Genomic DNA, 25,286 nt, shown 5'->3' on the forward strand with positions numbered 1-25,286 from the left:
GACTGTGTATAGTAGACCATCTTCATTTTGTGTCTGCAGTTTTTGCATTTCACTTTTCTTTGCAGCAACCTTTTCTTTTGCAACCATGTTATCAACTTGAATGATGTTTTTTTTGTCTCCTTGACATTCACTTTTCTCAAAAGTGTTCCCGCAAGCGAAGCAATAGCACCGGTGGGCAGAGGAAATAACTGATGTTACTGGCCAAAAAGTCCCTGATTTGAAAATCTGGCGCACTTTTCTGTTATTGGTTCAATATGTGGAGGTACGCTTGATTTTTACATCTAAACACCTCCCACCGCAAAGGTTGGGCTGATTCCCTGGTTGATGCCTGACTCAATCATAATAATCAAGCGCTTCTACCGTCCGATTGGCTAAGCCGCACCGCCAACTCGGTGCCGTTGAAATAAGCTATTAGTCCGCGCAAAATAAATTGGATCTTGTCGCTATGGTAAGTATCAACCCTCTCTCAACAGTTATTGTTTTATTTCGAAAGCAGGCGCCATTACTTGTAGCCTATGTGTGAACCACTTATGTTAGGCCTATCTCTTGTTTCAGCACCAGCATATGATTTTTCATCAGTTAAGATCGGATCAACCCTCGGCCTCGCCTTAAAATATGAATAGGCCTATGGTGGAAAGGCCTGAGCGCTCTACCCGGGCAAAAGGACAGGGGGGAATGAAGGAGAAAGCTCCGATATGCCTACTGCTGGTAAGAAGTTGGGTTGACACATTTCTAAAGTTATGTAATACTCAAACTGTTTCTGGCCGGGCTCGGCAAGAGCTAGTAACGTTAGCTTTGCTTAGCTGGGGGGTGACGACGTTAATACCCATAGATAGATATAGAACTAGATGTCTCGTCCGCGCTGCTGTCCAATGGAGTTGAACGTCACCACTGGCGGCAATCTTACCACAGTAAGCTGCTCACCTGTAACATTGTGTTGGTAGTGGTACATGTACTTTTTAAATAACCATAACTTGCTCAATTCTCAACAGATTTTCAAACGGTTTGGTTTATTATAAACGTCAGAGATGTAGGTATGACAGTACATACCTACGAATAATTGTTAGGTTCTAAGAAAAATAGAATAATGTTCTAAAATAGGTACAAGATTTCCCTTTACAAATATACATCAAGAAAGGCTGCATGTTGAAATCCCCACCCTGTACAGAGATTTATTTATGCAATTATAACCATGAGTTTTCATATGAAATTAACATTAAACAGAACAGATAGGTGCAATAAATATACCCATGCACAAGGTATTCATGTTATTTATGTTAAATCAATATATGGGTTACTAAAACTCAGCAATCTATTGTGTTGGTAACTTCACTCAAATCTATCTACAGTCTAGTTTGCGTTTAGACAAATAAAAAAAAAAAATATATATATTATATATATATGTAATATGTGCAACCTTTGTGGTTGTTCAAGACACACTGAAGGCATGATGCCGACATAGGTTTGCAGAGAACTGTATACAATATGCACACTGAAGGCCTTTGAAACCCCAGTGTCCATCCTCACGGAAGGTGTGTGTGTGTGTGTGTGTGTGTGTGTGTGTGTGTGTGTGTGTGTGTGTGTGTGTGTGTGTGTGTGTGTGTGTGTGTGTGTGTGTGTGTGTGTGTGTGTTAGGGATGTGTCGGTCGCGACTGATTCGTTACAACGAACGAATCCCGAACGTGAACGACAAGAACTGGTTCCCCAAAACAAGAAGAACTGGTTCTTTGATTCTTTTTTTTTAACATAAACCAAACATATGGTCACGTAAATAAAATATACAAACGAACAGAGCTCCGTCTCCCCGCGACTTCCATTGATTGAGTCTACAACTTTCTCAAAGATTCAGCCAATGAGAGGTAGCAATGGTGTTGGAATGGCACCTGGGTAAACCAATGACAAGGCGGTACCGTCGAATATGCGCGCTTTCTCTGTCTGACGTATCTTGGGTCATACCATTCGACTCATATATCCCCCTACATTTTTTCGAAAATAGACTTGACCTCCATCTGTTTATTGGATAAACGCATTTCCCAATCCCAGGAGTCTTTGCTCCATTCTACGTCAATTTAAGAACAAACAAAGAAATTAAACTGAAGTTCGTATTTTTATTTATGACCATGCAAGTTCTGTAATGTGCTCCTGAACAATGAAGAATTAAATGTAAAGTAAAATAAAATTATAAATGTAAAACCATGAATGAAATATAGAGAGTAAGCAAGTGGTATAAGTATTGGTGGGACGTTGACATAATATATAGCAGGCCTCTCCGAACGGCGGACTGTGGTCTTGCCAGTCCTATCTGGACCCACGACCAATTAAAATTAAAAAAATTATAAAAAAAAGTTTTTTGAATTTTTTTAAGATGTAATCTGACGTAACGAACGAATCAAAACGAACGAATCAAATAAACGAATCGTTAAAGTTAACTGAACTGAAAGAACTAGTTCCCGGAAAAGAATCATTTTGCCCATCCCTAGTGTGTGTGTGTGTGTGTGTGAGCCTGAATGAATTTTTAGGTTCTCCAATTCTCCAACAGAAAACACAACAGCATACTTTTCAGAAATTTTACAGGCTTCTCCACTTATAAGGCGTTTTGTGGCTCTAGACAAAAATATAAAGGTTGCCTACCCCTGGGTGTAGTTTCAATGTTCACACATGTTTATTATTTCAAGTGTATGAGTGACAGAGAAAGTGAGGTAGCAAGTGGTTTTCAAACTTTTTAACAATGAGTACCCCATCAGAAAATATTTGGCTCTTCAAGTACTCTACCACCATTGTGACTAACATTGACCCACAGTCACATGGCTTGTGAAGGGCAAAGTGTTGTAGCCTTACTGTTACTGTTCGTCACTTTACTTCACGCTGCTACAGTTGCAGCTTGAAGTCGTGCTGGTATTAAAAAATATTGTGAAGGTATTAAAAAAGGTAGTAAATTCAACTCAAGAATCTTTGTATAAACCCTCCCAATGACACTGATCTAATACCACTAATATGTAACGTAACGTCTGACTGGTAAGAGTCGTCCCTCCAGAGATGCCTGTTGCGCCAGCGGTGCACCCAATAAGTGTGGCGAAGATTTGGAGAATTTGTGCGATGTGATTATGGTGGCCAATATTGCGATTTACGATGCTATATATAAAAAGGAATTATGATTGTACTGGCTTTTCAAGGAAAATGTGAGAATTGATAGTTTTAAAACCTGTATATCTCAATTTAAAACATACACATAAATAATCAAAATATGAATGTATAAAGCTTGTACTATAGGCTAATGCCTTTAATGTGTGAAAGCCTTTAAAAATGTGTGAAAGTGATTCCACAGTGATAATGCCCTTTTGTCCTGTCTCTAAATGTCTTTATTTATAACATGCACTTCATTTGCTGTTTAACAATGCTAAATGTATTGTTTATAACCAACAATTTCTTGTGTGATTTTGGACACCAATAACATTAATATAGACATCTGGTGCATTCATTTTGATGCATCAACTTCTGTCAGTAACCATAATTTTCCGTTGTGTGTCCTGATAATTCACCTATGACAAAGGATAGTAGTATGCCAAAACTGGGTAATACATGTATAGTTCATACCATTGTACAAAAGTTAACATGTTACATTTTCCTACAAGGTTTGACTCATATATTCTATTTTTTATCCTCTTTTGCAGTTAGTAATATCGAAAATATTCAAGCACATAAAGTGCAATGGAAAAAAAGGTTGGAAGAGCTGCAGTCCCGAATCAATGAGCTGGAGGAGGAGAATGCTTTGCTCAAGCTTGAGCAAAGGCCTTCAGCAAATCAAGGGTAGTAAAGCTGGAGAAAAGTTTTACTTAAGGACTTTCAAGAATGTATGTGGCTTCACTAGAATTTTACAACAATATACCACAACAATATTGGGGTTCACCCATCGTATGAGGGTCACTCTATGTCACAACGTCTGATAGACATATGAGCATATGAGCTCACATCGTGTAGCGACAGTACCTTTAGACTTTGTGTCTCTCCGTTTTTCAAGGAAATCATGTCATTCAGATCTTCCTGAGTGGAAGCTAGCTTAACCCCGTCTCCTTTACAGCCACCCCCTTCCCGACTATCAGCCGTCAGAACCTTGGTCAGAACGTATTTTTTGAAATTGTGCAGTGGGGGAAGTTATGCTGAGACAGGGGGTAAAGTTGTACTTTAAGGTTGTTTTAAGTTTTATTTTTCTGCTTTTTGTCATTTCTGAGGTGAGAAAATGGACAACACTGCCACCGACCCAGAGTCAGACACTGACTGGAGTACCAACTCCAGCACTGACTCCACAGATTCCAGTAGCAGTGATACGAGCTCTTCCTCCTCTGATGGCAGCAAGAAAAAGAGGAAGCACAAAAAGAAAAACAAAAAGAAGAGCAAAAAGGCTTCAAAGATGTCAAAGAACAAAGGACTTCGAGGTAAAGTAAACTATACTTTATGCTGTATTTCTTTAGGTTTGGACATTACATATAGTGTATACAGCTTAGGGCAGAATTATTAGCACCCCTATGAAAATTTAATTTTTCTAAAAGTACTTACTAACCCTTACCCTGCAACTAAGACACACCACAACAATCTTTGGGGAGCAGTAAACTGTATTTATATTAGTGTTTTATTGTTGTTAATTTATTTTCGATTTTCAGTGACAACAATATCCGATGTTGTAAAAAGGTACCGCCGGGTCCTTAAACTAATTCAACCAGGACGCAAGATGTCGAGGGCATTCCTGAAGGCACGCGTTTCTAGAAACGCAGTTAAGGACACCGCAGCAATAGTGGAGCTCTACATTGCAGAGAGGAGTGTCCTGGATGAAATCAAAGGCGAACAGAGGCTCCTTCATTTTGCAAAGCTCTGCCAGTCCAAAATTGTTGGAGAACTTACACTTAAAATTGAAGACCTGAAGAGGAAAAAAAAACTAATACCATTCTCCAAAAAAGGGTTAAAGGGACAGGGGTGAAAGGAGAGAGCTTTTTTAATTAAAGGATAAATCCTGTGTAAAATGGATCTGGGATATTTTTAATATGATAATGAGATGGGATGTTCGTTTGGGAGCAAAAAAGCACATGCAGACGCATTCTTAAGTTGGCTGTTTTTAGCCGATTCTACCAAAACGCTTAAGACTCGATATAAGTACATTGACAAACACAGAGATTGTGACATCCGTGAACAACACGCAAGCTAAGCTCTGTGTTCACCAATCTACTTATCGAGTCTTAAATACAAGATGGTGTCGATGGGTGAACTACTGATGGTATTGTGTGCATAAAATATCATTTTTAATAAACAATCTGTACACTTACAAAGTTATCAATGCCTCGTTTTATATTTAAGACCCTTATTATACTACCAAAGAAGTGTCGAGCTACTTCTATCCTTTTAAGTGGTTTAAAAAAGCAATTTCGTTTTTACCATGAGACTTGCCCCCATCGTTCCAAGTTTATAGCGTTTTGGTAGAATCGGCTAAAAACAGCCAACTTAAAGCTAGGGTGGGTAATTTCTTTACTGTAATATTTGGCAAAACTGTCCTAATAGCCAGTCAGCTATATGTAGGTGAAGTGCTCTGAGAATATCTGCTCATAACTTTGCTCTCCCCTGCCTCTGGGCCGCCCCAAAAATTGCCACCGCTCATGTACACTTTGACCAATCAGAGCGAGGCTCCGATTCTCCGTTCTTATTGGCTGTGGGACTGTCCGTCACCTTGGCAACGACGTTGGTGCGTCCCTGCGTGAGCGTTCACGAGCCTAGCAGTCTGACAGTGTTGTACTACTACGGCGGACAACAAATGAATAGCCATGTCTTCATCAACGGCCCATACATTTCCCATTCCCCGGATACCATCAACTAACACCACTAAGACAGATAAAAAAAGAGGGAAGACACTTGTTGAAAGGACAGCTACTAAAAGGGAGGCGGAGAGAGCTCGAAATAAAACCAGAGTAAACATCGGCGTGGCTTATGAGCGATGGAGAGAGTTACGTGACCGGATAAACTTAAAATCGGACGCTGAGATGGCTACATTTCTTATAGACAGGTAAGAAATTGTGTTATCTCTCCACGGTATATTGTGATGAATATGTAAAGTGTCGGCTGGTATGGTTTTTTACTAAGCATAGCCATGATAACCGTTACATTACGGTTCTGTAATGTAACCATTTCAATACGGTTCTGTAGGATGTCTTGCATCGGCCCATGGTTATTTTCCCGGTCCGTTTTATAGGTTAGTTATGGTCACACCAACCCTGTCGGAATAACACAGAGATTGTGCTAACACGTGGCCTTGGCCTCAACTCAACTGTGGATAATGTCCGAGTCACGTTTGTGTAAAAGCTACTTTGACACAACTGCCAAGATAAGCACAGCGAGGGAAGTCTAGCATAAGATATTCCATGTATTGTTATAACGTTGTTGCAAGCTAGCAGCAGCCTAGCTCAGTTTCGCGATCGCTTTGAAGTGACGGTTTCCTTGTGTGTAATCTGGCTTTCTGTGTTATTTTAACAAATATATATATTTTTAATTCCGATAACGTTTTTCTTTGTTGTCCAATCACTGTTGTGCTTGACCTGTTTTGGCAGTTATGAGAACCTCACATCCCCTACTTCATCCAGGCCCGCCGACAGGGGGGGACAAACGGGTACGTTGTCCCGGGCCCTGGACTGGCCCTGGAATGGGGGGGGCCCATAACTGGACCCCCATGAAGTTGGGATTAATTATTGTATGTATACTTCAAAATGTGTTGATTTAGAGAAGAAAAGTTCTTTATTTGCATTCAATTAATGACTCCTAGATTGTTTGCCTTCATTGCCCTTGAAAAAACGGCCAATAACCCCCTATCACCCCTATGCCAAAATGGTTTGGTCTTTGGAGAAGAAAAAAGACGACATCATTCCATTAGTGGTCAGTGCGCGAGTTGATTCAACATGCACAAGTCAGGAGCCCTGAAAAAAAAAGAAAGGTGAAAAAGAGAGGAAGAAGCCGAAAGCCTGAGGGGATCTCTTTATAAATATTAATAAATATTTCAGAAAAGAGTCAGGTGATGCTGCAGCCGGTACCAGTAAAGGCAGCTGTGCAGCACAGCCAGGTAAGACACGGCCAACTTTTTCCAGCCCCGTCGTCAAGTAACACAGGCACAGGCGGCGTGTCAAACATATTAGCGCAGCACCACATGAGCAAGTCACACGGAGATCAATATCAGACAGACAGGGGCATTGAATAATTTGATAACCACAACAGCTTTATTACACTGTGTTTCATACGCCTATATCTAATTGAATCTTAGAATATGCACATTACCCCGCAAATAGGCCCATGTCCAAATCAAATGTTTCAGGCAGGCACGCGCTGCGCACTCCAATCAGGCTGAATTGATTTGAGAATCATTCCCAGTCAGCTGAATTACAGCCAGTGTAACGCGGCTCATGGTTTAAAATAAGCCAGTGGCATGGCAACATGTGAAATTGCCATTTAGATAGAGTTGGATGTAACGAATGGGTTATAAACGTGACGTTTTGGGGTAGCCTGTAACTTAGTTTCTGATTGCCGTTAACTTGAAACTCGCCAGATGAATGGGCTCCGCCTTGTTCCCCAAACATTCTCTGGAAGTTCAGCGGACATAAACGCGGGTCTGGCGATAAATAAAAGTACCCTTGACATGATTCCCCTTGGTCAAGTGAAAAATGGTCGATGAAATGTGCAGTTAATGAGCTCTAAGTGAATACAATAGCGTGAGTTTTATTGTGGTATGATTCTGAAAGCCATAACTTCACTTTCACTTTGGTTTATCCGTAATAAATGGGCTTGTCATCCCGACGTCATGTGTTTGGGAGCTGCACAAGGGAATTCTGTGGTTGTGTTTCGGCGTTTGACAATTTTGGGAACAAAAAAAAAACCTTCGATTTTTAAACTTTTGTAGTCTTTGGGATAGAGTTAGCCAAGTTGATCAGTCTATTATTTTCTGTGTTAAATCGTCAAATTAAGGGGTTTTCAATTTGTTCTTTTTTAAATGGTTCATTTTGACCCCTGTTAATTTAGATATAGCCCTTTTTATCGAAATATGTTCACCTTTATAGGAGAGGCTAGAGAGGATGAGAGAGAAGAAGAACAGGCTACCAAACAGGATGAGAGAGAGGAAGAACAGGCTACCAAAGAGGATGAGAGAGAGGAAGAACAGGCTACCAGTGAGATAGAGGAAGAACAGGCTACCAGTGAGAGAGAAGGGGAGGAGAGTGAAGGGAGAGAGAGAAAGACACAGTGATTCAGGGGGGGGGGGGGGGGCCCATTGAGAGAATTTTGTCCCGGGCCCAGCCAAACCTGTCAGCGGCCCTGACTTCATCCACACCATGCAAGCGCAGGAGAAACCTGCCTCTTCCCCCAGCTTCAAGCATACATTCAGAGACCCTCTTAGACAGGTGATCACTACCCCACCACCGTTTTCCATTAACATTTCCAAATTATGAAATTGTGTACATTTATTTTCAGCTTCCACCTTTATAGAAGACAATATAGCCTAATAACTAATTTCAAAGATCTTTATTTTATCACACTATTTATATTCTCAGAGCCGATGACTTCTTGGATGCTCAAGATGTAGAGGACACCAATCCTGCCGCTACATTTCAAAGTATGGATACAAGGTAAAGAAAGAACAGTGGAAAAAGTTACTTCTGTATCAACTAATCAACATTAATACCTCTCCATTTATTGACTTCTCAAGTACTCCAATATGTTAATATTGTATTTTATTGTTTTTGTATTTGTAGTATTTCTTCACAGGTAACTGACATTGAAGTCATAACTGAAGAAGAATTTAATGACATCCGGAACTCTACGTAAGTGTGTCCTCGGCTCTAGTGTTCCCTTGTATGTTCCATCAAATCCCTGTATTATTGATGCAATACACTTTTTAAACGTAGCCCTCTAAAAAATCTCCTTCATAGAATTGGCTGGGCCGATAACACCTGGGAAGATGACAGTGGAGAAGATGACAGTTGGCACCCAGAAATGGAGATGGACGATGGGTCATCTTCAGAGGAGGAAGAAATGATGGGGGAAGACAGCGAATGCAGTGATGACAGTGACATTGATTACGTGCCTTATCTCTGTGTGCGGTATGTAATAAATCAATATCTTTGAGTGTTGTGACCCGTTTATTCATTGCTGGTTCTTGCTCACCGTAGCACATGATGCAACTAAATTACAACATGCAACTCAATTACGTCTATTTGCCATATCAGGTATTCAATTCAGTTCAATACAAAGCAAACAATTCCCATGATTAGGACACGGTACAAAACTGTTAGCTGCTACGAATTACATACACCATGCCAGGTGATTACCTAAATGCCTTCCCATGAACAATTAATCCACGCAGTAGTCAAAACATAAAACGGCATATTCCCCAAATAACACGAAAAACAATAGCATAATTGCTCCAGCAACTTGCATGTTTGATGTATCTGTATTGTGGTTCAGGCATTTCAATACGCAAATGTTATTCCTAAACTCTGTAGCGTTTGTATATGTTGTTATCACAGGACTGGTGGAGCTCTTCAAAAGAGCAAATGGCTGGACACATTACCAGCTGTTGGTCTGGAGGAGACTGTTCATGACATTGATGATGGACACAATTCCTCAGAAGTGATACCACCGCTACCAGAGAAGACCCAAGTCCTCTGCAAGGAAGATATAATTGGACAACCAGCTTCCATTGTCTACCATAGCTGTCTTAAACAGCTGGCTCAGTATCTCGTCGTACCAATCCCCAAGTGCAACACAAAGGACCCAGTAACTGATGCTGAATGTGGAGCACTTAGACCATTTGAAGTGAAAATAACTTCCAGGGGCACATCAGTTGTCGTGGAATGGGTGAGTACTTGGTTAGCAATAAAGACATACTGTAGGATCAGATATTTCACTTTGAGGGCATAGTTTACACATGCTTGTTAATTATTATCTATTTAATGACAGCTACTGTTCTGTGCTGTGTTGCTCTTTTTTAATTTTTCAGATATGTCATCAGGGTCACAGTGTCTGGAGGTGGAACTCCCAGCCCACTCTAAAATATGGCATGCATGCAGGTGACTTCATGTTGTCCTCGAACATCCTCCTCTCTGGGAACAACTACGGGAAGGTGGCTCTGCTGTTCAAATTCATGAACTTGGGAATAGTACATAGAACAACATTCTTTAAAATCCAGGACGCCTACTGCGTTGACGCCATCGAGGACTACTGGGATGACAAGAGGTCAGCCATTATTACCCGGCTGAAATCAAAGGACAGTGTAGTGGCCCTTGGTAAGTTTGCAAATCCCTCTCCTACAAATATTACTCCTACAGTCCTACACACAGCTGATTACAATGTGGCTCAACTACATTTGATTTATTTACTTTTTGTGTAATGTGTAATTTCATACTATGTTCACCTTTGACATTGATAAGTGAGATAATGTGGCTTTTATCTATTATTATTATTATATCTGCAATGTTTTTTTTTTTTGTTTTTTTCATCTTTCATAGGTGACGGTCGTATGGATAGTCCTGGGTTTTCAGCACAGTACTGTACATACACAACGATGGACAACGACAGTAAAGAGATCATATCGATTGTCAATATTGATAAGAGGGAGACCCAGAAGAATTCTGTAATCATGGAGAAGGAGGCTTTCATCCGGACCTTTGAGACTCTCCACCAAGAGATTCGCCTACAAGAGTTTTGCACTGATGCTCATTCACAGATCTCGGCGCTCTTCAGTAAGTGCAAAGATATTTATGTGTATAATTTTACGGATGAAGTATTGCTCTATGTAATTCATGATTGATCATTGTCAAAATGTTTTAGCCTGCGTCTAACATATATCTGTTTGCATCCTTCCATGCAGATCCAACATAAGGCAGGTTCAAGGACTCTGGTGTTCGACACACCCTTGACATCTGGCATGGGTCAAAGAACTTGCGTAAAAAAATCCATGCAGTAAGTTCCTGACTTCGATTCTGTTATTGGTCCTTGATAATAGATTGTTATAATACTAAGTCAAACAACACAGTTTTTCCTACTTGATTTCTACTCATGTTGTTTATGTTAAAACAACTTCTTTGAGATGATGAGCACAATGACTGAATTGTAAAGGTCTTGCCATTTCCTGCCATTCAGTTATAAGCCAGGTGTCTAGCACACAGATGGTGATTACATCAGGTTCCTGGTTCCAGAGAATTTGCCAAATCAACATTGATGACAAAGTCTGAGCTTTATTTAAAGGCCCACTATGCAACTTCGGGAATTTCTTCGCTGTTTTCTTGGTTTTGGCACGCACATTTCTCTACACAGCGCCCCCTACAGCTTCGTAGTCGATATTTTACAACACTGTGGTAACAACTCGTTGACGACCCTTCCCCATGCACTTCTACGCGAGCCATGTGCATTTGTTTTCAAAGAAGCCGGCGAATGCGTGGAGCCATGTCCGAAGTAAATGTTCATAAAGTGTAGGCAAGGTTATACATTTTTTAAATGGTGTATTTGTATTGCAATAAACATAAAGCCATCCTTTTTATAGTTGACGGGGAGAATTTATATCCTAGATTATAATTGTTTTATCTTAGGTTGAACAGAACAATCAGTGTGAGAGTGTTGGCCAACATAATAATCTAAATAAACAAGAACCTGGATTCGGGGATTCAGTCTGTATCTGGGGGACGAGATAGACGAACAGCAAAACACCAATGGAAACAAAGGTGTTTATATGGTTGCAACGAAGCAAGCTAGAAACATACAAAACGGTCGAGAAAACAATTTTTACAGGGCTCACAACAAAATGGTTGAGCAAACACATTTGTACAGAGACTATCAACATCAAGAATACCACGAGGACAAAGTTCACCCAAGGGTACTTTCAATTTCAAAAGCAACACGGCCAAGTCGAGCCGAGTATGATTTGAAGTCTTCTTTTTCTTTCAGTTCACGCTATTCCTGAAAAGCTTGCCCAACGTTTACTCGTGTCTGGCCTCTCTGTCGGTCAGTCTCCCTTTTCTCTTCTTCTGTTCCTCCGACATTGGGTTTCTCGGTCTCTTGTTAGCTCGGCTGATCTATGATGAATGTAACAATCCCTTAGTTACTTGTGTTTATATCGAGCCGGTTCCGTGTTTGGGGGTCTGTGCCGCAAAGCATTCGTTACTTCGCGAGACCCGAGACTCCCGCGAGAGTGGGCGGCGGGTCGCCGGCAGAAACATATTCATTTTCTCCCGCCAAGATGCACAAGGGGGAGTTGAACAACGAACAATCGAACAAAAATGTATAATGGAATCATCGCAATGACTCCTAGCCTGTTATATTAAGGTAAATCAAGCCAAAAAGTTGCATAGTCCCCTTTCACCCATGTCTGATCTCTTTTCTGGTCCATTCTTCTTTTGTTCCACCGACTATCGCCTCTTGGGTCCCTTATCAGTCGATTGATCCATGATGAATGCAACAATTGCCTCGCAACTGGCTGTTTATATCTAGCCGGTGCCATGTATGGGTGTGTGTCTGTGCCGTAAAGCATTTTCGAAACTACAATCTGACTACATTTTCGAGGATACTTCCGCTGCGTCACATCCGGATTGGCTCGGTCCGAACAGATCAAGTTGCATATGCGCTTTTTCACTGAAGAGGCGACATGGGTAAATGACACACCCACCAATCGACCCAGAAATGGATGCAGAACCATCAGCATAACTCTCAACCTGCATACTTAATGTAATTTTGGCTAAAAAAGTTGCATAGTGGGCCTTTAAATGTTCTTTTCCATAACGTGTCAAGGCAGGCCTTCGGAAAGGATGTTCAATTCTCCTTACCTGGAGTAAGGAGATATGCAACCATTTCTGGTATTGCTGTAAGACTGCACAGAACACTAATCAGTTCGGTGTAAGTATTGTGTTGAAATTCTGTTTTGGATTTCACTTTGCGATTCCTGACCATTTCTTACATTTTGTTTTTATTGATAAATTGACTTTGGTTATTTTATTTTATATTTATTTTAAAAACTTGCACTAGCATTTATATAATGACAAAATAGGTATTATTTATTGTGTAAAAAAAACAACACAATAAGAAATGATGCAGTTCTGTTTTACTGTAGGATATGTGGACAGGTCTTCTCCACCATGTTCAAGGAGAGCATGAGTGGGCACTATCTTGCTGTGAACATGGCCCCTTATCGGCCGACAGGGAGAAGGAGTGGATCCAGAGTGATTCTGAGGCCTTTCAGTTACTGTCAGAAATAGTGCTGGATGAGCACTGGCTGAAGAATGTGGAGAAGTTCCTGAGTTTCAGGTAAGTAAACATGTTTTCCTAAGAAGGTTATTGTAAGTGGCTAAGTCCTGCTTTATGGGCATTTGACATACAGTGCTCAAGCCATTGACTTGGCTGAGGTGCTTGCTATACACCGTCTTACACTTGTCACAATACTGGGCACATGGTGTTATAAACACTATTCATGGTAATGGCTCTTACAAGCAAATCTATAACGCTGTATTCATGGCCACTTTCAAATGAGCACTACAGTTCTATTATATGTGTATAGATGTGGGGTCATAGCTTAATCATCTGTTTCTTTTATTCTGTAAGGTCAACCGCTGAGCTGGAATCCTTCCATAATCATATACTGATGTATGCCAGCAAGCGATTCAGCTTTAGCCCACCTGTTTACAAGGCTCGCACCCTCTTAGCAGCGTTGGACTATAACCATCATGTTCACAGACCGGTGAAGAGGAAGGCTGATGGCTGAATAGAGTACGTTTTCAATCATTTTCATATATTTCAGATTTACAATATTCTAAGCTGCATGACTGATACATTGAGACATTATTTCATCCTGTGTCAGGTACTGCAAGCTCTACAATAAAAAGTCAAAGACTTGGAGTCTATAACAGTGAAGGTGGAGAAGGACTACGGATACATGGCAGACCTGCAGAGTGTTATCCTAGAAGCCCGGCTGACATCAGACAAGGGTTTGCCAAAGACCAGAAAAAAAGGCCTAATGACCCACGGCAATATGGGGTTCTTGCAAGCATCCCACCTCCCACCAACCAGGACCTGTTGCAAACCCAATTCCACAGAGGAGTAGGTATAGAATGAAACCTGTTTGACATATTATCTACTCATGATACAGTACATATCCCAAGTAAAGGGAAATTAAACACTTAGGAAAAGTAGTGACTTTATTCTTTCAACAGGGCAAGGAATGCAGTAAGAGACCTAGAAGAGATTGGAGGTCCCATACCAACTAAACTGGAGCTGACTGTAGGCTGCTGGGGGCTGTTTGGAACAGTATTACGCTGCTCACTTTTAGATTTTTGATATTTGTAAATATTCGATTTATTAGGTCTAAATGTCCTTCACAGTTTTGTATTATTTACACTTGGTTCTTACAAAATATATGAAAAAAAATAGGATTTTGTATATAGTTTTTTATGATCAATTTGTTTATAATTGACATATTTTCAATGCAGTTGCACGATTGTTCTGCTAAAAAGGCATTTTGTTATGTAGTGCTTTTATACTTATTTAGAATTTGCACTTGTGCTGCATGCAGTCATCGAAGGCCAGGGTGTTCCTGTGTGTGTGAGTTATTATCTTATTGTTTTATTATTTAATAAAAAAGCTTTTTACCGCACCTGCCCTCATCCTTTATCCAGCATTACACCTGCTGAATGTGCATTGTTATCATGATATGCTATAGTTATTTTGATGTCTGCTGTAACCAACAATGAAAAGATGGGTCATAATAACAGGAAATTGAACATGTATTTTTTAAACACTTTTTAATGATGCTTAAAGTCTCCATGTGAGGAAGCCAACATATTGTCCAAGTGGGTCTGGGTACTTGTCCCGTATCCTCCAGACACAACAACTAGGGATGACGACCCTGTGTCCCCGAGCCAGTGCCCCGTATTGCCAAACAACAAACTGCCTATAGGCGGCAAACCTAAATTGTTTGTTGTCCTCCCCTGGGTCTGGACGGTCAGCCACAGCACGGACATCATTCCAGATCCTCCTGGCCAGCCACAGAACCCCCCCCTGCATTATGTATGCGTCCATGTGAGGCAGCATGGAGACACAGGAGTCCAGGAGTTGTCCACAGCATTTCCTCTCTATATCCGTAGGCATCTCCTTGCATTTGGTGCAAATGCACCAGGCTGGCTGCTGTGGGTCACTGGGACCAGGCTGTTGTGGGTCAGATGTGGGATGAGGGATGGACATGGCCAGGAGGTCAAAGATGAGGGATGGTTCCCGTTCCAAACACGGCTCCAGCAGATGGTGGGAAGCTTCTAGGTTCAGGTTTCTGATTCGAACCTGGCCAGGAAATGTACAATTACTTATTACACATTTATACTGACAATTGGCTCGCCTGATTTTTTTTGTTAAAAGTATGACATGAAATAAACATACCTGCTCATTTGTGATTTGTTGAATCCTGATTGCTTCCACACGGGCCATGTCCTCTTGCCCTATCGTGTCAGGACCTCTTCTACCGCGACCTCGTCCCCTTCCTCTGGCCCTGCCTCTGCCCCTAGGCTGACTGCCACTAGCAGCAGGACGTCCACTGACCCTACATATCCCACGTCCTGTGCTGCTAGGACCTGGGACATAATCGTCCCCAGAGCCAGCTTGGCTCTCTTCTTGGACACTCTTATAATGCAAATTAGCGTTATTGTAGTACAATTCATGACTTCAAAACGTCAGTATATATTATTGATGACCAGGTTACTAGCTCTGGCAGCTTATGCTAACGAACTACAGTTGCAATTAGTTTGCTATCTTGCTTGGCTGATATAGCTACCTTTCTTAGGCCTACCAGCGCAATTGCAATGATTTTAAGATAACATACATGGTATGTCTGTGAGTAAGATGTTGATGCTATATATGTACTTATGTAGCTATCAGCACTAATGTTTAATTACCTCGGAATCGGACATGGTGTTTCGTCTTCCTATCAATGTAACTGAATTCACATGAACGCGCATAACTGACATTTGGTGGGAGGAGCTACAGCAGGTAGCGTGGCAGGGACGGGCCAGAGAGCACGTGACGGAATCTCAACGGCTGTTTTCTCCAAAATCGCCCACCCTAGCTTTAAGAATGCGTCTACATTCACTTTTTTGCTCCCAAATGAACATCCCATTTCGTTACCATGTTAAACATATCCCAGATCCATTTTACACCGGATTTATCCTTTCATTTTTTTACTTGTTTTAAAAAGTTCAAAGTAAGCCTGGTTGAAGTTCTTTTGACTTACTATAAATGTACATTGCCCTTTGACCTCTTCTCCTTTGTACCACAAGTTCTGATTACGTTTAGTTATTTATTTTCAAATAATAAAGTTGTTTTCCGTCTCTGATATCCTGCTTATGTTTTGTTTATTTCCTTTTGTGGTCATCCATTGTTACTGATTCGTTTTGCAAAACTTTTTTTCTATTTTGTACTGTTACTAGTCTGTAGACTCTACTGTTCTCAACTGTTTTCACTTTAATTTGATAGTCCGAAGACCTGTCTACTAATGCTTAGTTGAATATCGACTGATAGTTTGTTGATCATCAACAGATAGTCAACTATTTTCTCTATTTTGCTCTGTTAATAGCTTGTAGACACTAAACTGTTTTCACTTTAATTTGATAGTCCGAAAACCTGTCTAATAATGCTTAGTTGAATATCGGCTGATAGTTTGTTGATCATCAACAGATAGTCAACTATTTTCTCTGTTTTGCTCTGTTAATAGTTTGTAGAAACTAAACTGTTTTCACTTTAATTTGATAGTCCGAAGACCTGTCTACTAATGCTTAGTTTAATATTGGCTGATAGTTTGTTGACAGTCATATGAAATCAACAGAATATTCTTATCTTTATTTTAAAATGAACCTATGATCAACAGAGGTTGACTGTTCATTAGATGATTCATTAGATGAGATGTGTACCTTGTGAGTGGGGGGGGGCAGTTGATCAATACTAAGTTGAGTAAGTTGAGTATTGATTAATAACAGCAGTTGATAGTCATCTTACTAGAAGTTGACACTCAACAGATAGTTAGTTGAATATTGATGAAGACCATTTTAATGTCTGTTTCAGACAGTTTTTGTAAAAAATGTTAACAAAATAAAATGATATTATAGCCAACTAACAGTTAGTCGAATGCATGTTACATATTTGTTGGCAGTTTTTTTGTGTATCAACTAACTCACTGTTGAATATCAACTAAACATATAGTAATGGTGCAACTTGTAGTTAACTGACAGTTGAATGCATGTTTCTTATCTGTTGAAAGAGCACTGCTGAATATCAATAAAAAATCTACTAATAGCGCAACTTATAGTTGACTAACAGTTAGTTGAATCCATGTTGCTTATCTGTTGAAAGAGCTTCGTTGAATATCAACTAAACATCTACTAATAGTGCAACTTATAGTTAACTTACAGTTAGTTGAATACATGTTGCTTATCAGTTGAGATAGTTTGGTTGAATGTCAACTCATTCACTGTTGACATGCAACTGCATATCTACTGATAGCTTGTTGAGTGTCAACAGTGGACTATCAAAATAAAGTGTTACCCAAGTAACTTTTCAGTCTTTTCACTTCTGCCGTTATAATTGATTTACTTCGGGTGTACTGTGGAGTGGGCAACTGTTTTATTAGCAGGCTAGCATTGCCCGTTGACTTGCGCTAGCCTAGCACGTGCGAACTCTGCAACTAGAAGGACTGAATGAAATGTGTTGAAAACTGTCTCCAATGGTAAAGAAGTAGCTTGGCCACTATTTCTGGGGTATTTTTGTGGCTAAACACAGTGCAGCCATTTGTAGTATAGAGAATATCCCTGCAACATACTTGAACTTGTAGGCCTATCTTTGGAATTTTGAGAATTTGGTTCAACTTAAACATGTATGTTGAAATTGAACTACTTTTGCTGTGTAACTTAGCTTGTTCGCCTACATTTGACTGGGTGGTAGCTTTTGTGTAGTGAAGCTTTGTTTATGGTAGAGTAACTGATAGCTTAGCTCAGTACAATTTCCAAGTAGCTTGCCCAACACTGTTAAAATTACATAACGTAGCCTACCTAGAGCAAAGGAGATAAATTCCCAGCTGGCATCGATGAGGTGTACAGTAACGCCGAGGTAGTTATCATTATTGACAGATGTCCAATGGTCCCCAGTCAGTGTTACACACGTCGCCTCTACCATCTTCTCATCTTTTCTGGCTTTCTCTGCGGCGTGCTGGTCATGTATTCTTCTCATGATAGTTCGCCTCGCAGGTAGTTTGTAAGATGGGTCACCTGTGGCCGCCTGGAGAACAAGCCCGAGCCCATCATCTTCAACCACGCTGATGGGCCAGCAGCTGGTGGCAATCCACTGAGCGAGGAGATTAGTTAGCTTGTCTGAGCCCATCAGCTGTCCTACTATATATATATATTAGAGCTGTCAGTTAAATGCGTTATTAACGGTGTTAACGCAAACCAATTTTAACGGCGTTAAAAAATTTAACGCGCGATTAACGCAATTATTTTATTATTATTATTTTATTTTTTTCTTTGGCTCAAAACAAAGAAGCAGTAGCCTGGCTATGTTCAAATTACATTTGTTCAAAGCAGTCGTTTAATTGCACTATAGGCTCTTTTTTTGTATCGTCCTGTTTTGATCAGTATAGGCCAATGTTGTTATCAATAAAAAATAATTTGCACAAGGCAAGCCGATGCACTTCACCATGTTGATAAGAGAATTAAAATGAGAAGGATTATGGGACAAAAAAATCAAGGGATATTTAGCATAGAAAAATAATTTGCGATTAATCGTGAGTTAGCTATGACATTAATGCGATTAATCACGATTAAATATTTTAATCGCTTGACAGCTCTATATATATATATATATATATATATATATATATATATATACACACACGCGCACACATATTTATCTATACATGGGAGGCAATAGCTCAGGAGGTAGAGCGGGTTGGCTGGTAACCTGAAGGTTGTTGGTTAGATCCCCGGCACCTACTAGCTGAGTGTCGAGGTGTCCTTGAGGAAGGCACCTAACTGTTAGCTCCCGACGAGCTGGCTGTCGCCTTGCATGGTTGACTCCGCCGTCGGTGTGTGAATGTGCATGGTGAATGTGAGGCAATATTGTAAAGCGCTTTGGGTGGCCAATGGTTAGATAAAGTGCTATATAAATGCAGTCTATTTACATTTACATAGAGTACATTCATCAAGGGAGTTCAGAGACCATTATAAATCTCAAAAGTAAAGCAGTGTAGAATTTGAAATGCGGAATGACAAAGCACCAACTGACTTTAGGACTGATATTCCAGCATACAAATGAAAACAGTATTACAGTTTACTTTTTCCTTACAATTCTGTAATTCCATGAATTGGGCTCTATTACAAACTTCAAAAGATTGAAGCTTTCACTTCCTCATGGATTTTATAGGCAGAAGTTCATTGAGGGGGAACATTTTTTTTCAACCAGTCAGGGGCCACTCACACTAGGGCCGCGGCCCCGTGCCCGAGCTCATTTGCATACTAAAGTCTAGAACGTTTGGCTAGTGTGACCACGCCATCCGTATTCCAGCCAGGAACAGCCCCTTGGCCACGGCACGGCACTCAACGTTTTCTAGATATCTAGTGACAGCAGGGACGGCTGGTATAAATGGGCTAACAGGGCTAAGCCCTCCCTACCTTTTACAGTAAAAATTTAAAAATATTATAGAACATATTGTTTTATATTTTGGTAAAACCTAAAGCAGCAACAGCACCAAAAAGTGACAGAAAAATCCAGGATATATGATATATCTTGTTTTTTTTCCGGTGAATGTGCTAAATGTATTCAGCCCAAGCAGAGTAGCGTAAGCTTCCATTCAATTTTGATTAACAGGTATAGTGACGCTCCCCCTTCATATGCTTCACAGAACGAAATGTAAACCAATGCTTTCTGAATGGGAGTGTTGTCAGACAATGAACGTGCTCCACAAAACGGTACGAGAGAGAGAGAAAGAGAGAGAGGGAGGGACAGAGAGAGAGAGAGAGCGAGAGAGAGGCTTCAGAAAGGGTGTGCGCAGATAGTACAGTGCACCCTAGTTATGTTTATGCCAAAACCACAAATGCTATATATATATTGCCTAATTATATATATTGCCTATATATATGTATAGGCTTTATATATAATTAGGCTATAATGATATTATTTAGCGTGTAATGCCATGTGCAAAGTTTTGTGTCAATTGGTCAAGAAATGTGGGAGGAGTAGCGAAAAAACAGTTTTGCGGTTTTGCGAAAAAAATATATCGACGCAAATGTGGCCTATGCCAAAAGACGCAGCAGACTCCAGTGCATCTGTGGGTATAACGTTTTGGACTGTGGGAGGTTTGTTGTGGGAGTTATAGCCCCAAACAAGTTTTCCTAGGTATAGCGCCACCTAGTGGCCGGCAGGTCTGGATTTTGTCGTCTGCATAGTCTTCACGTACCTGGATCTAGTCATGTAATTGGCGTGTGTGCACCATTTACGGTTTGGGCTGTGGTACCACTTCTAGCTGGGAATAATAAAAACTAGAACTGCAAGCAGTTATGCAGGGGTCCAAGAAGTGTGCATTTCGCCGGCACAACGCGACAAGAAATGTGCGTTTCGCCGGCACACGCTACCCTGAACCTGTGGATACAAAGGATTTGACTGTGGTAGGAGTAGCGAGAAGTCAGTGTAGTGTTTTCGTGGCGAAATTTTGTAGAAGATATACAATTTCCTTGTTTATTGCGCTCCCTAATGGCGAAATTTTCCGATTTTTTTATCTAACGACATTAAGGTTAGCACCAACATGTGTGTACAATTTGGACTCGATCCGATGTCTGATCTTTTTTTTTTTTGGATTTTGGATTTTCCACGTCTAATTTTGCTCATAAACTAATATTCCAAACGCTACCGTTTCGTCGTCGAAGGTCGGATCAAAAAAGTGTCTATGATTTCTTTGCGTGTGCGTCTGAAGATGCCGTGTGCAAAGTTTTGTGTGAATTGACTTAGGGAGGTTCGGTGTGGGAGTTATAGCCCCAAACGTGATTTTCTTGTTATAGCGCCACCTAGTGGCCGGCATGTCTGGATTTTGTCGTCTACGTAGTCCTCACGGATCTGGATCTAGTCATGCAATTGGCGTATGTGCAACATTTACGGTTTGGGCTGTGGTACCACTTCTACCTGGGAATAATAACTACCCTGAATCTGTGGATGCAAAGGATTTGACTGTGGTAGGAGTAGCGAGAAGTCAGTGTAGCGTTTTCGCGGCGAAATTTTGTCGAAGATATACAATTTCCTCGTTTATTGCGCCCCCTAATGGCGAAATATTCCGAATTCTTTATCGAACGTCATTAAGGTTAGCACCAACATGTGTGTAGAATTTGGACTCGATCCGATGTCTAATTTTGGATTTTTTTGGATTTTTAATTTTCCACGTCTAATTTAGCTAATATACCAATATTCCAAGCGCTACCGTTTCGTCGTCGAAGGTCGGATCAAAAAAGTGTTCGAATTTTATTTTTTGTGTGCGTCTGAGGATGTCGTGTGCAAAGTTTGGTGTTGATCGGGCGAGAAATGTGGGAGGAGTAGCGAAAAAACAGTTTTGCGGTTTTCGCGATTTAGCAAAAAATATTCATAGACGCAAATGGGCGTGATGCAGCAGACTCCAGTGCATCTGTGTGTACAAGTTTTTGGACTCTGGGAGGTTCGGTGTGGGAGTTATAGCCGCAAACGCGTATTCCTTGTATAGCGCCACCTAGTGGCCGGCATGTCTGGATTTGGTCGTCTGCGTACTGTTCACGGACCTGGATCTAGTCATGCAATTGGCGTCTGTGCACCATTTACGGTTTGGGCTGTGGTACCACTTCTAGATGGGAAGTATAACTAGAACTGCAAGCAGTTATGCAGGGGTCCAAGAAGTGTGCATTTCGCCGGCACAACGCGACAAGAAATGTGCGTTTCGCCGGCACAACGCGAAGCATGTGTTCAAAACGCTACCGTGAACTTGTGGATATAAAGGTTTTGACTGTGAGAGGTTCAGTGTGGGAGTTATAGCCCCAAACGCCTTGTCCGCTACCGTTTCGATTGGTTTGCTTTACCAGAGCCCCGTTGGCCAGCATGTTTCCAGGTCCATCCAGACAGCGTCTTGGATGGACCTGGAATACAGACACACTGTTTCCGCCTCTCACGACGTGGACGAGGGGTTGGGTTTTGAGAGGCAAATAAATTTGGAAAAATCAAAAAAATTCAAATGGTATTTTAAAGATTGAATAAAAAGGAAACCTAAATCCATGGCTAACATACTACAATGAGGGTACATCATATATCTGTGGACTAATACTTACGTAATGTTATCAATGGTTTGTTAATGCGTATTTAACACTATTCAATGTTAAGTAATGATTGGTTAGGCATTAAGTATGCTTAGTTAAGGCAAGGCAAGGCAACTTTATTTATATAGCACTTTTCATACACAAGGCAGACTCAAAGTGCTTTTTAACTATACTTACCATAGATTTAACTAAGCCTAACAGTTAGTTTTACTTAGTTAATGCCAAGATAAGTATTAACCAAGTGAAACTAACTGTAATGCTTAGTTAATGATAAGATAAGTATTAACTAAGCATTACAGTTAGTTTCACTTGGTTGATGCTTAGATTAGCATTAACTAAGGATAACAGTTAGTTTGACTTAGTTAATGCTAATCAAGCATTACGCAAGTATTTAGAAATGGTTAGTTAGCTATGAGTTATTAACTAAGCATTAACAAATAGCTTATCTATGTACCCTTATTGTAAATTGTAAGTTATAGATGAATAGGGAAAAAATGCTGAAAAGGGACACAATAGCTATGGCTTTTATTAGAGGGGCAAAAAAAAAAAAGTAAAAAAAAAAAACTGGGAGAAAATGTAAAGTTAAAATCCAAAAAGTAAAAAATTTATAATATGTATTATTTATTAGAAAAAATTGAAAAAAAAGTTAAAAATGGATAATATTTATTATTGATTAGAAAAAATAGAAAAGACAAAGACAAAACATTGGGTAGTGCTAAATCATATCTATGGCTTTGATTAGAGGGGCAAATCCATAAAAAAAAAATGGGGAGAAAATTCATTATTTATTAGAAAAAATAGAAAAATTAAAAATATATAATATTTAATATTTATTATTTATTTGAATAAATAGAAAAGACAAACAAAACATTTAAAATATTGGGTAGTGCTAAAACCTGCGAGCTAAACGAGCTAACCAGTTACAGAAGGAAATCTAAACAGAGGCACTCATGATCGGAGTAGTACGTGGACAGAATTTGCACTTTGATATCAGTGGGATTAATGTCACGAATGTATACGTGATCAATTGTTGTGTCGTTTTCTGTTGTTGGAGAAGAGACAATTTGGGTGTAACCTTGCTGTTGCATGAAATTTTCTGCAGATTTAGAAACAAGGGCATTGTCGTTGAAGTCACCCATAATTACCTTTCCTCCTGAAAGTTGGTTAAAGTGTTGCATTACCAAAGCGAGATTTTGTTTGAATAAGGCGAGTTTATATGATGGCGGTTTGTACAGCACAATGTAATTGTAATTCAAGGCTGAACATTAAACATGATGGCTTCCAAGTCACTGCATGGCATGTGTATAATGTTACAAGTGATGTGGTCTTTGTGGTAGTAGCCCACTCCACCGTGCCGTTTGTTTACCAAGTCTTGGAATTGGGTCATGTTATGGTAGGATTGGGACCGGAGTTTGTGATTAAAAGTCCAACCTGGCATTTCAATGGAATCGACTGAGGTGTTTTGTTCCAGCCATGTTTCTGTCACGCAAATGATGTCAGCACTCAAGATTCTCTGGTCATGTTTAAGGTCTTCCATGTGTTGACATAGACCTTGAATGTTGTGGAGGCATATTTTGAGGGTTGAAGTTATTTCTGCTGGTGGAGTTGCAATGAATGGTTCCATTTTTTGCAGGGAAATGTCGATGTCTCGTTTCGAATAGAAGGCTTTGGCTGCGTAGTCTTGAATGATAAGGTTTTCCTCACACGTTACTCGGCTTAATGCTACATATGCTTGGCCAGCTGCAAATATCCTTTTAAGGGACACTACAGCTCTTTCTAAAGTTAAACCTTGAACTTTGTGTATGGTACAGGCCCATGCTAGGCGTAACGGGAATTGGCGTCTAGATCCACCAGTCATTACTTTGTCTTCCACAGCATCTATGGGTGTTGCTTGTTGAAATTGAGGCTCAAAGCATATAGACCTACTCCTCAGTTTCCTGCCGATTGTGTCATTGTCAAACTTAACCAAAATGGTTTTGGGAAACTGAACGTTCCCTTCAAAGGTGATTTTGCAAACGGTACCGAATACAACATTGACCAATCCATCTGACAGATCTATATTTTTGATGAGCATAACGCGAGCTGATGGACCAACGATTAACGTTCTGCTTAAACATGTCTGACTATCAAATTTTTGATTATTTTTTCTTGTTACTTGTCCTGTGGTAGGGTTTCTCTGAGTATCTTGAGCTTTAATTTGCACCAAATCCATACACGTCTTGTGTAACATGGCGATGTTATGGGCTGCCACTTCATCATTTGTGGGGAAAATGTGAAGGTCCTGTGTCAGTTCCCCCTCGCCGGTCTCGCGTTGTCTTAGCAAGATTTCATCTCGCTCATAAAGATTGTCTCCTTTTCTGTGTTTCCTAAGACGATTCAAGGTTTCAGCAAACTCTTTGTTTTTTTGTCGCATTATCTTAGTCAACTCAATGTGAGTGAAATGATTGTTCCACAGATCGGTCACCAATTGCTCGTGGTAAAGATGTGTTCCCTTTACAGGGCCGAGCTGGAAGAAGTCACCAACTGCCATGATTGATACATTCCCAAACAATGCATAATCTCCTTGTTGCTTTATTTGTCGTAGTCTGCCATGGACATACGTCAGGATTTTATGATCAACCATACTCACCTCGTCCAAAATGAGTATTTGTAAGTCTTTCATGGTGGCTCTTAACGAATTGATTATTTCATCTCCTAGAGGTTGATATGGCAGTTTGGCAGTGGTAGTAATAGCAAAGGTGCTGTGTATTGTGCTTCCGTTGATATTATATACTGCTACTCCTGTAGGAGCAGCTAGCAAAACATGAGTGTCGTCTGGATTAATGGACATTCTTGCAAAGAGTCTGCACGACTCGTAGTACACAGCTTTAATCAGGTGGGACTTTCCCGTGCCTGCTCCCCCTGAAATGAATACGCGAAACGGGT

The 25,286-nt window shown here is 40.3% G+C and overlaps 1 protein-coding gene across 3 annotated transcripts; it reads left to right on the forward strand.

The window, feature by feature from the left end:
* Window positions 1-9,533: 9,533 nt before the first annotated feature.
* Window positions 9,534-13,771, forward strand: LOC130386208 (uncharacterized). Of its 3 annotated transcripts, XR_008896098.1 has the most exons (8): window positions 9,534-9,876; window positions 10,019-10,088; window positions 10,286-10,304; window positions 10,527-10,760; window positions 10,889-10,980; window positions 12,802-12,906; window positions 13,121-13,314; window positions 13,609-13,771. XR_008896098.1 is itself a non-coding variant. In XM_056595003.1 (2 exons), the coding sequence occupies exons 1-2, from the start codon at window positions 9,947-9,949 to the stop codon at window positions 10,826-10,828; spliced, it is 660 nt and encodes a 219-aa protein (XP_056450978.1). In that variant the 5' UTR covers window positions 9,534-9,946; the 3' UTR covers window positions 10,829-11,388. The 3 variants fall into 3 exon arrangements, 1 of the variants encoding a protein (XP_056450978.1); XR_008896097.1 differs by having other exon boundaries at window positions 10,019-10,304; XM_056595003.1 differs by lacking the exons at window positions 12,802-12,906; window positions 13,121-13,314; window positions 13,609-13,771 and having other exon boundaries at window positions 9,534-10,304; window positions 10,527-11,388.
* The last annotated feature ends 11,515 nt before the right edge of the window (window positions 13,772-25,286 follow it).

This window comes from Gadus chalcogrammus, chromosome 7, assembly GCF_026213295.1.
Source record: "Gadus chalcogrammus isolate NIFS_2021 chromosome 7, NIFS_Gcha_1.0, whole genome shotgun sequence".
Taxonomy (NCBI): domain Eukaryota; kingdom Metazoa; phylum Chordata; class Actinopteri; order Gadiformes; family Gadidae; genus Gadus; species Gadus chalcogrammus.

Coding starts and splice junctions, on each gene's coding strand:
- LOC130386208 (XM_056595003.1), top strand. CDS start 9,947: ATGCTTGTTAATTATTATCTATTTAATGACAGCTACTGTTCTGTGCTG. Junction 10,305..10,526: donor GGACAGTGTAGTGGCCCTTG/GTAAGTTTGCAA, acceptor CATCTTTCATAG/GTGACGGTCGTATGGATAGT.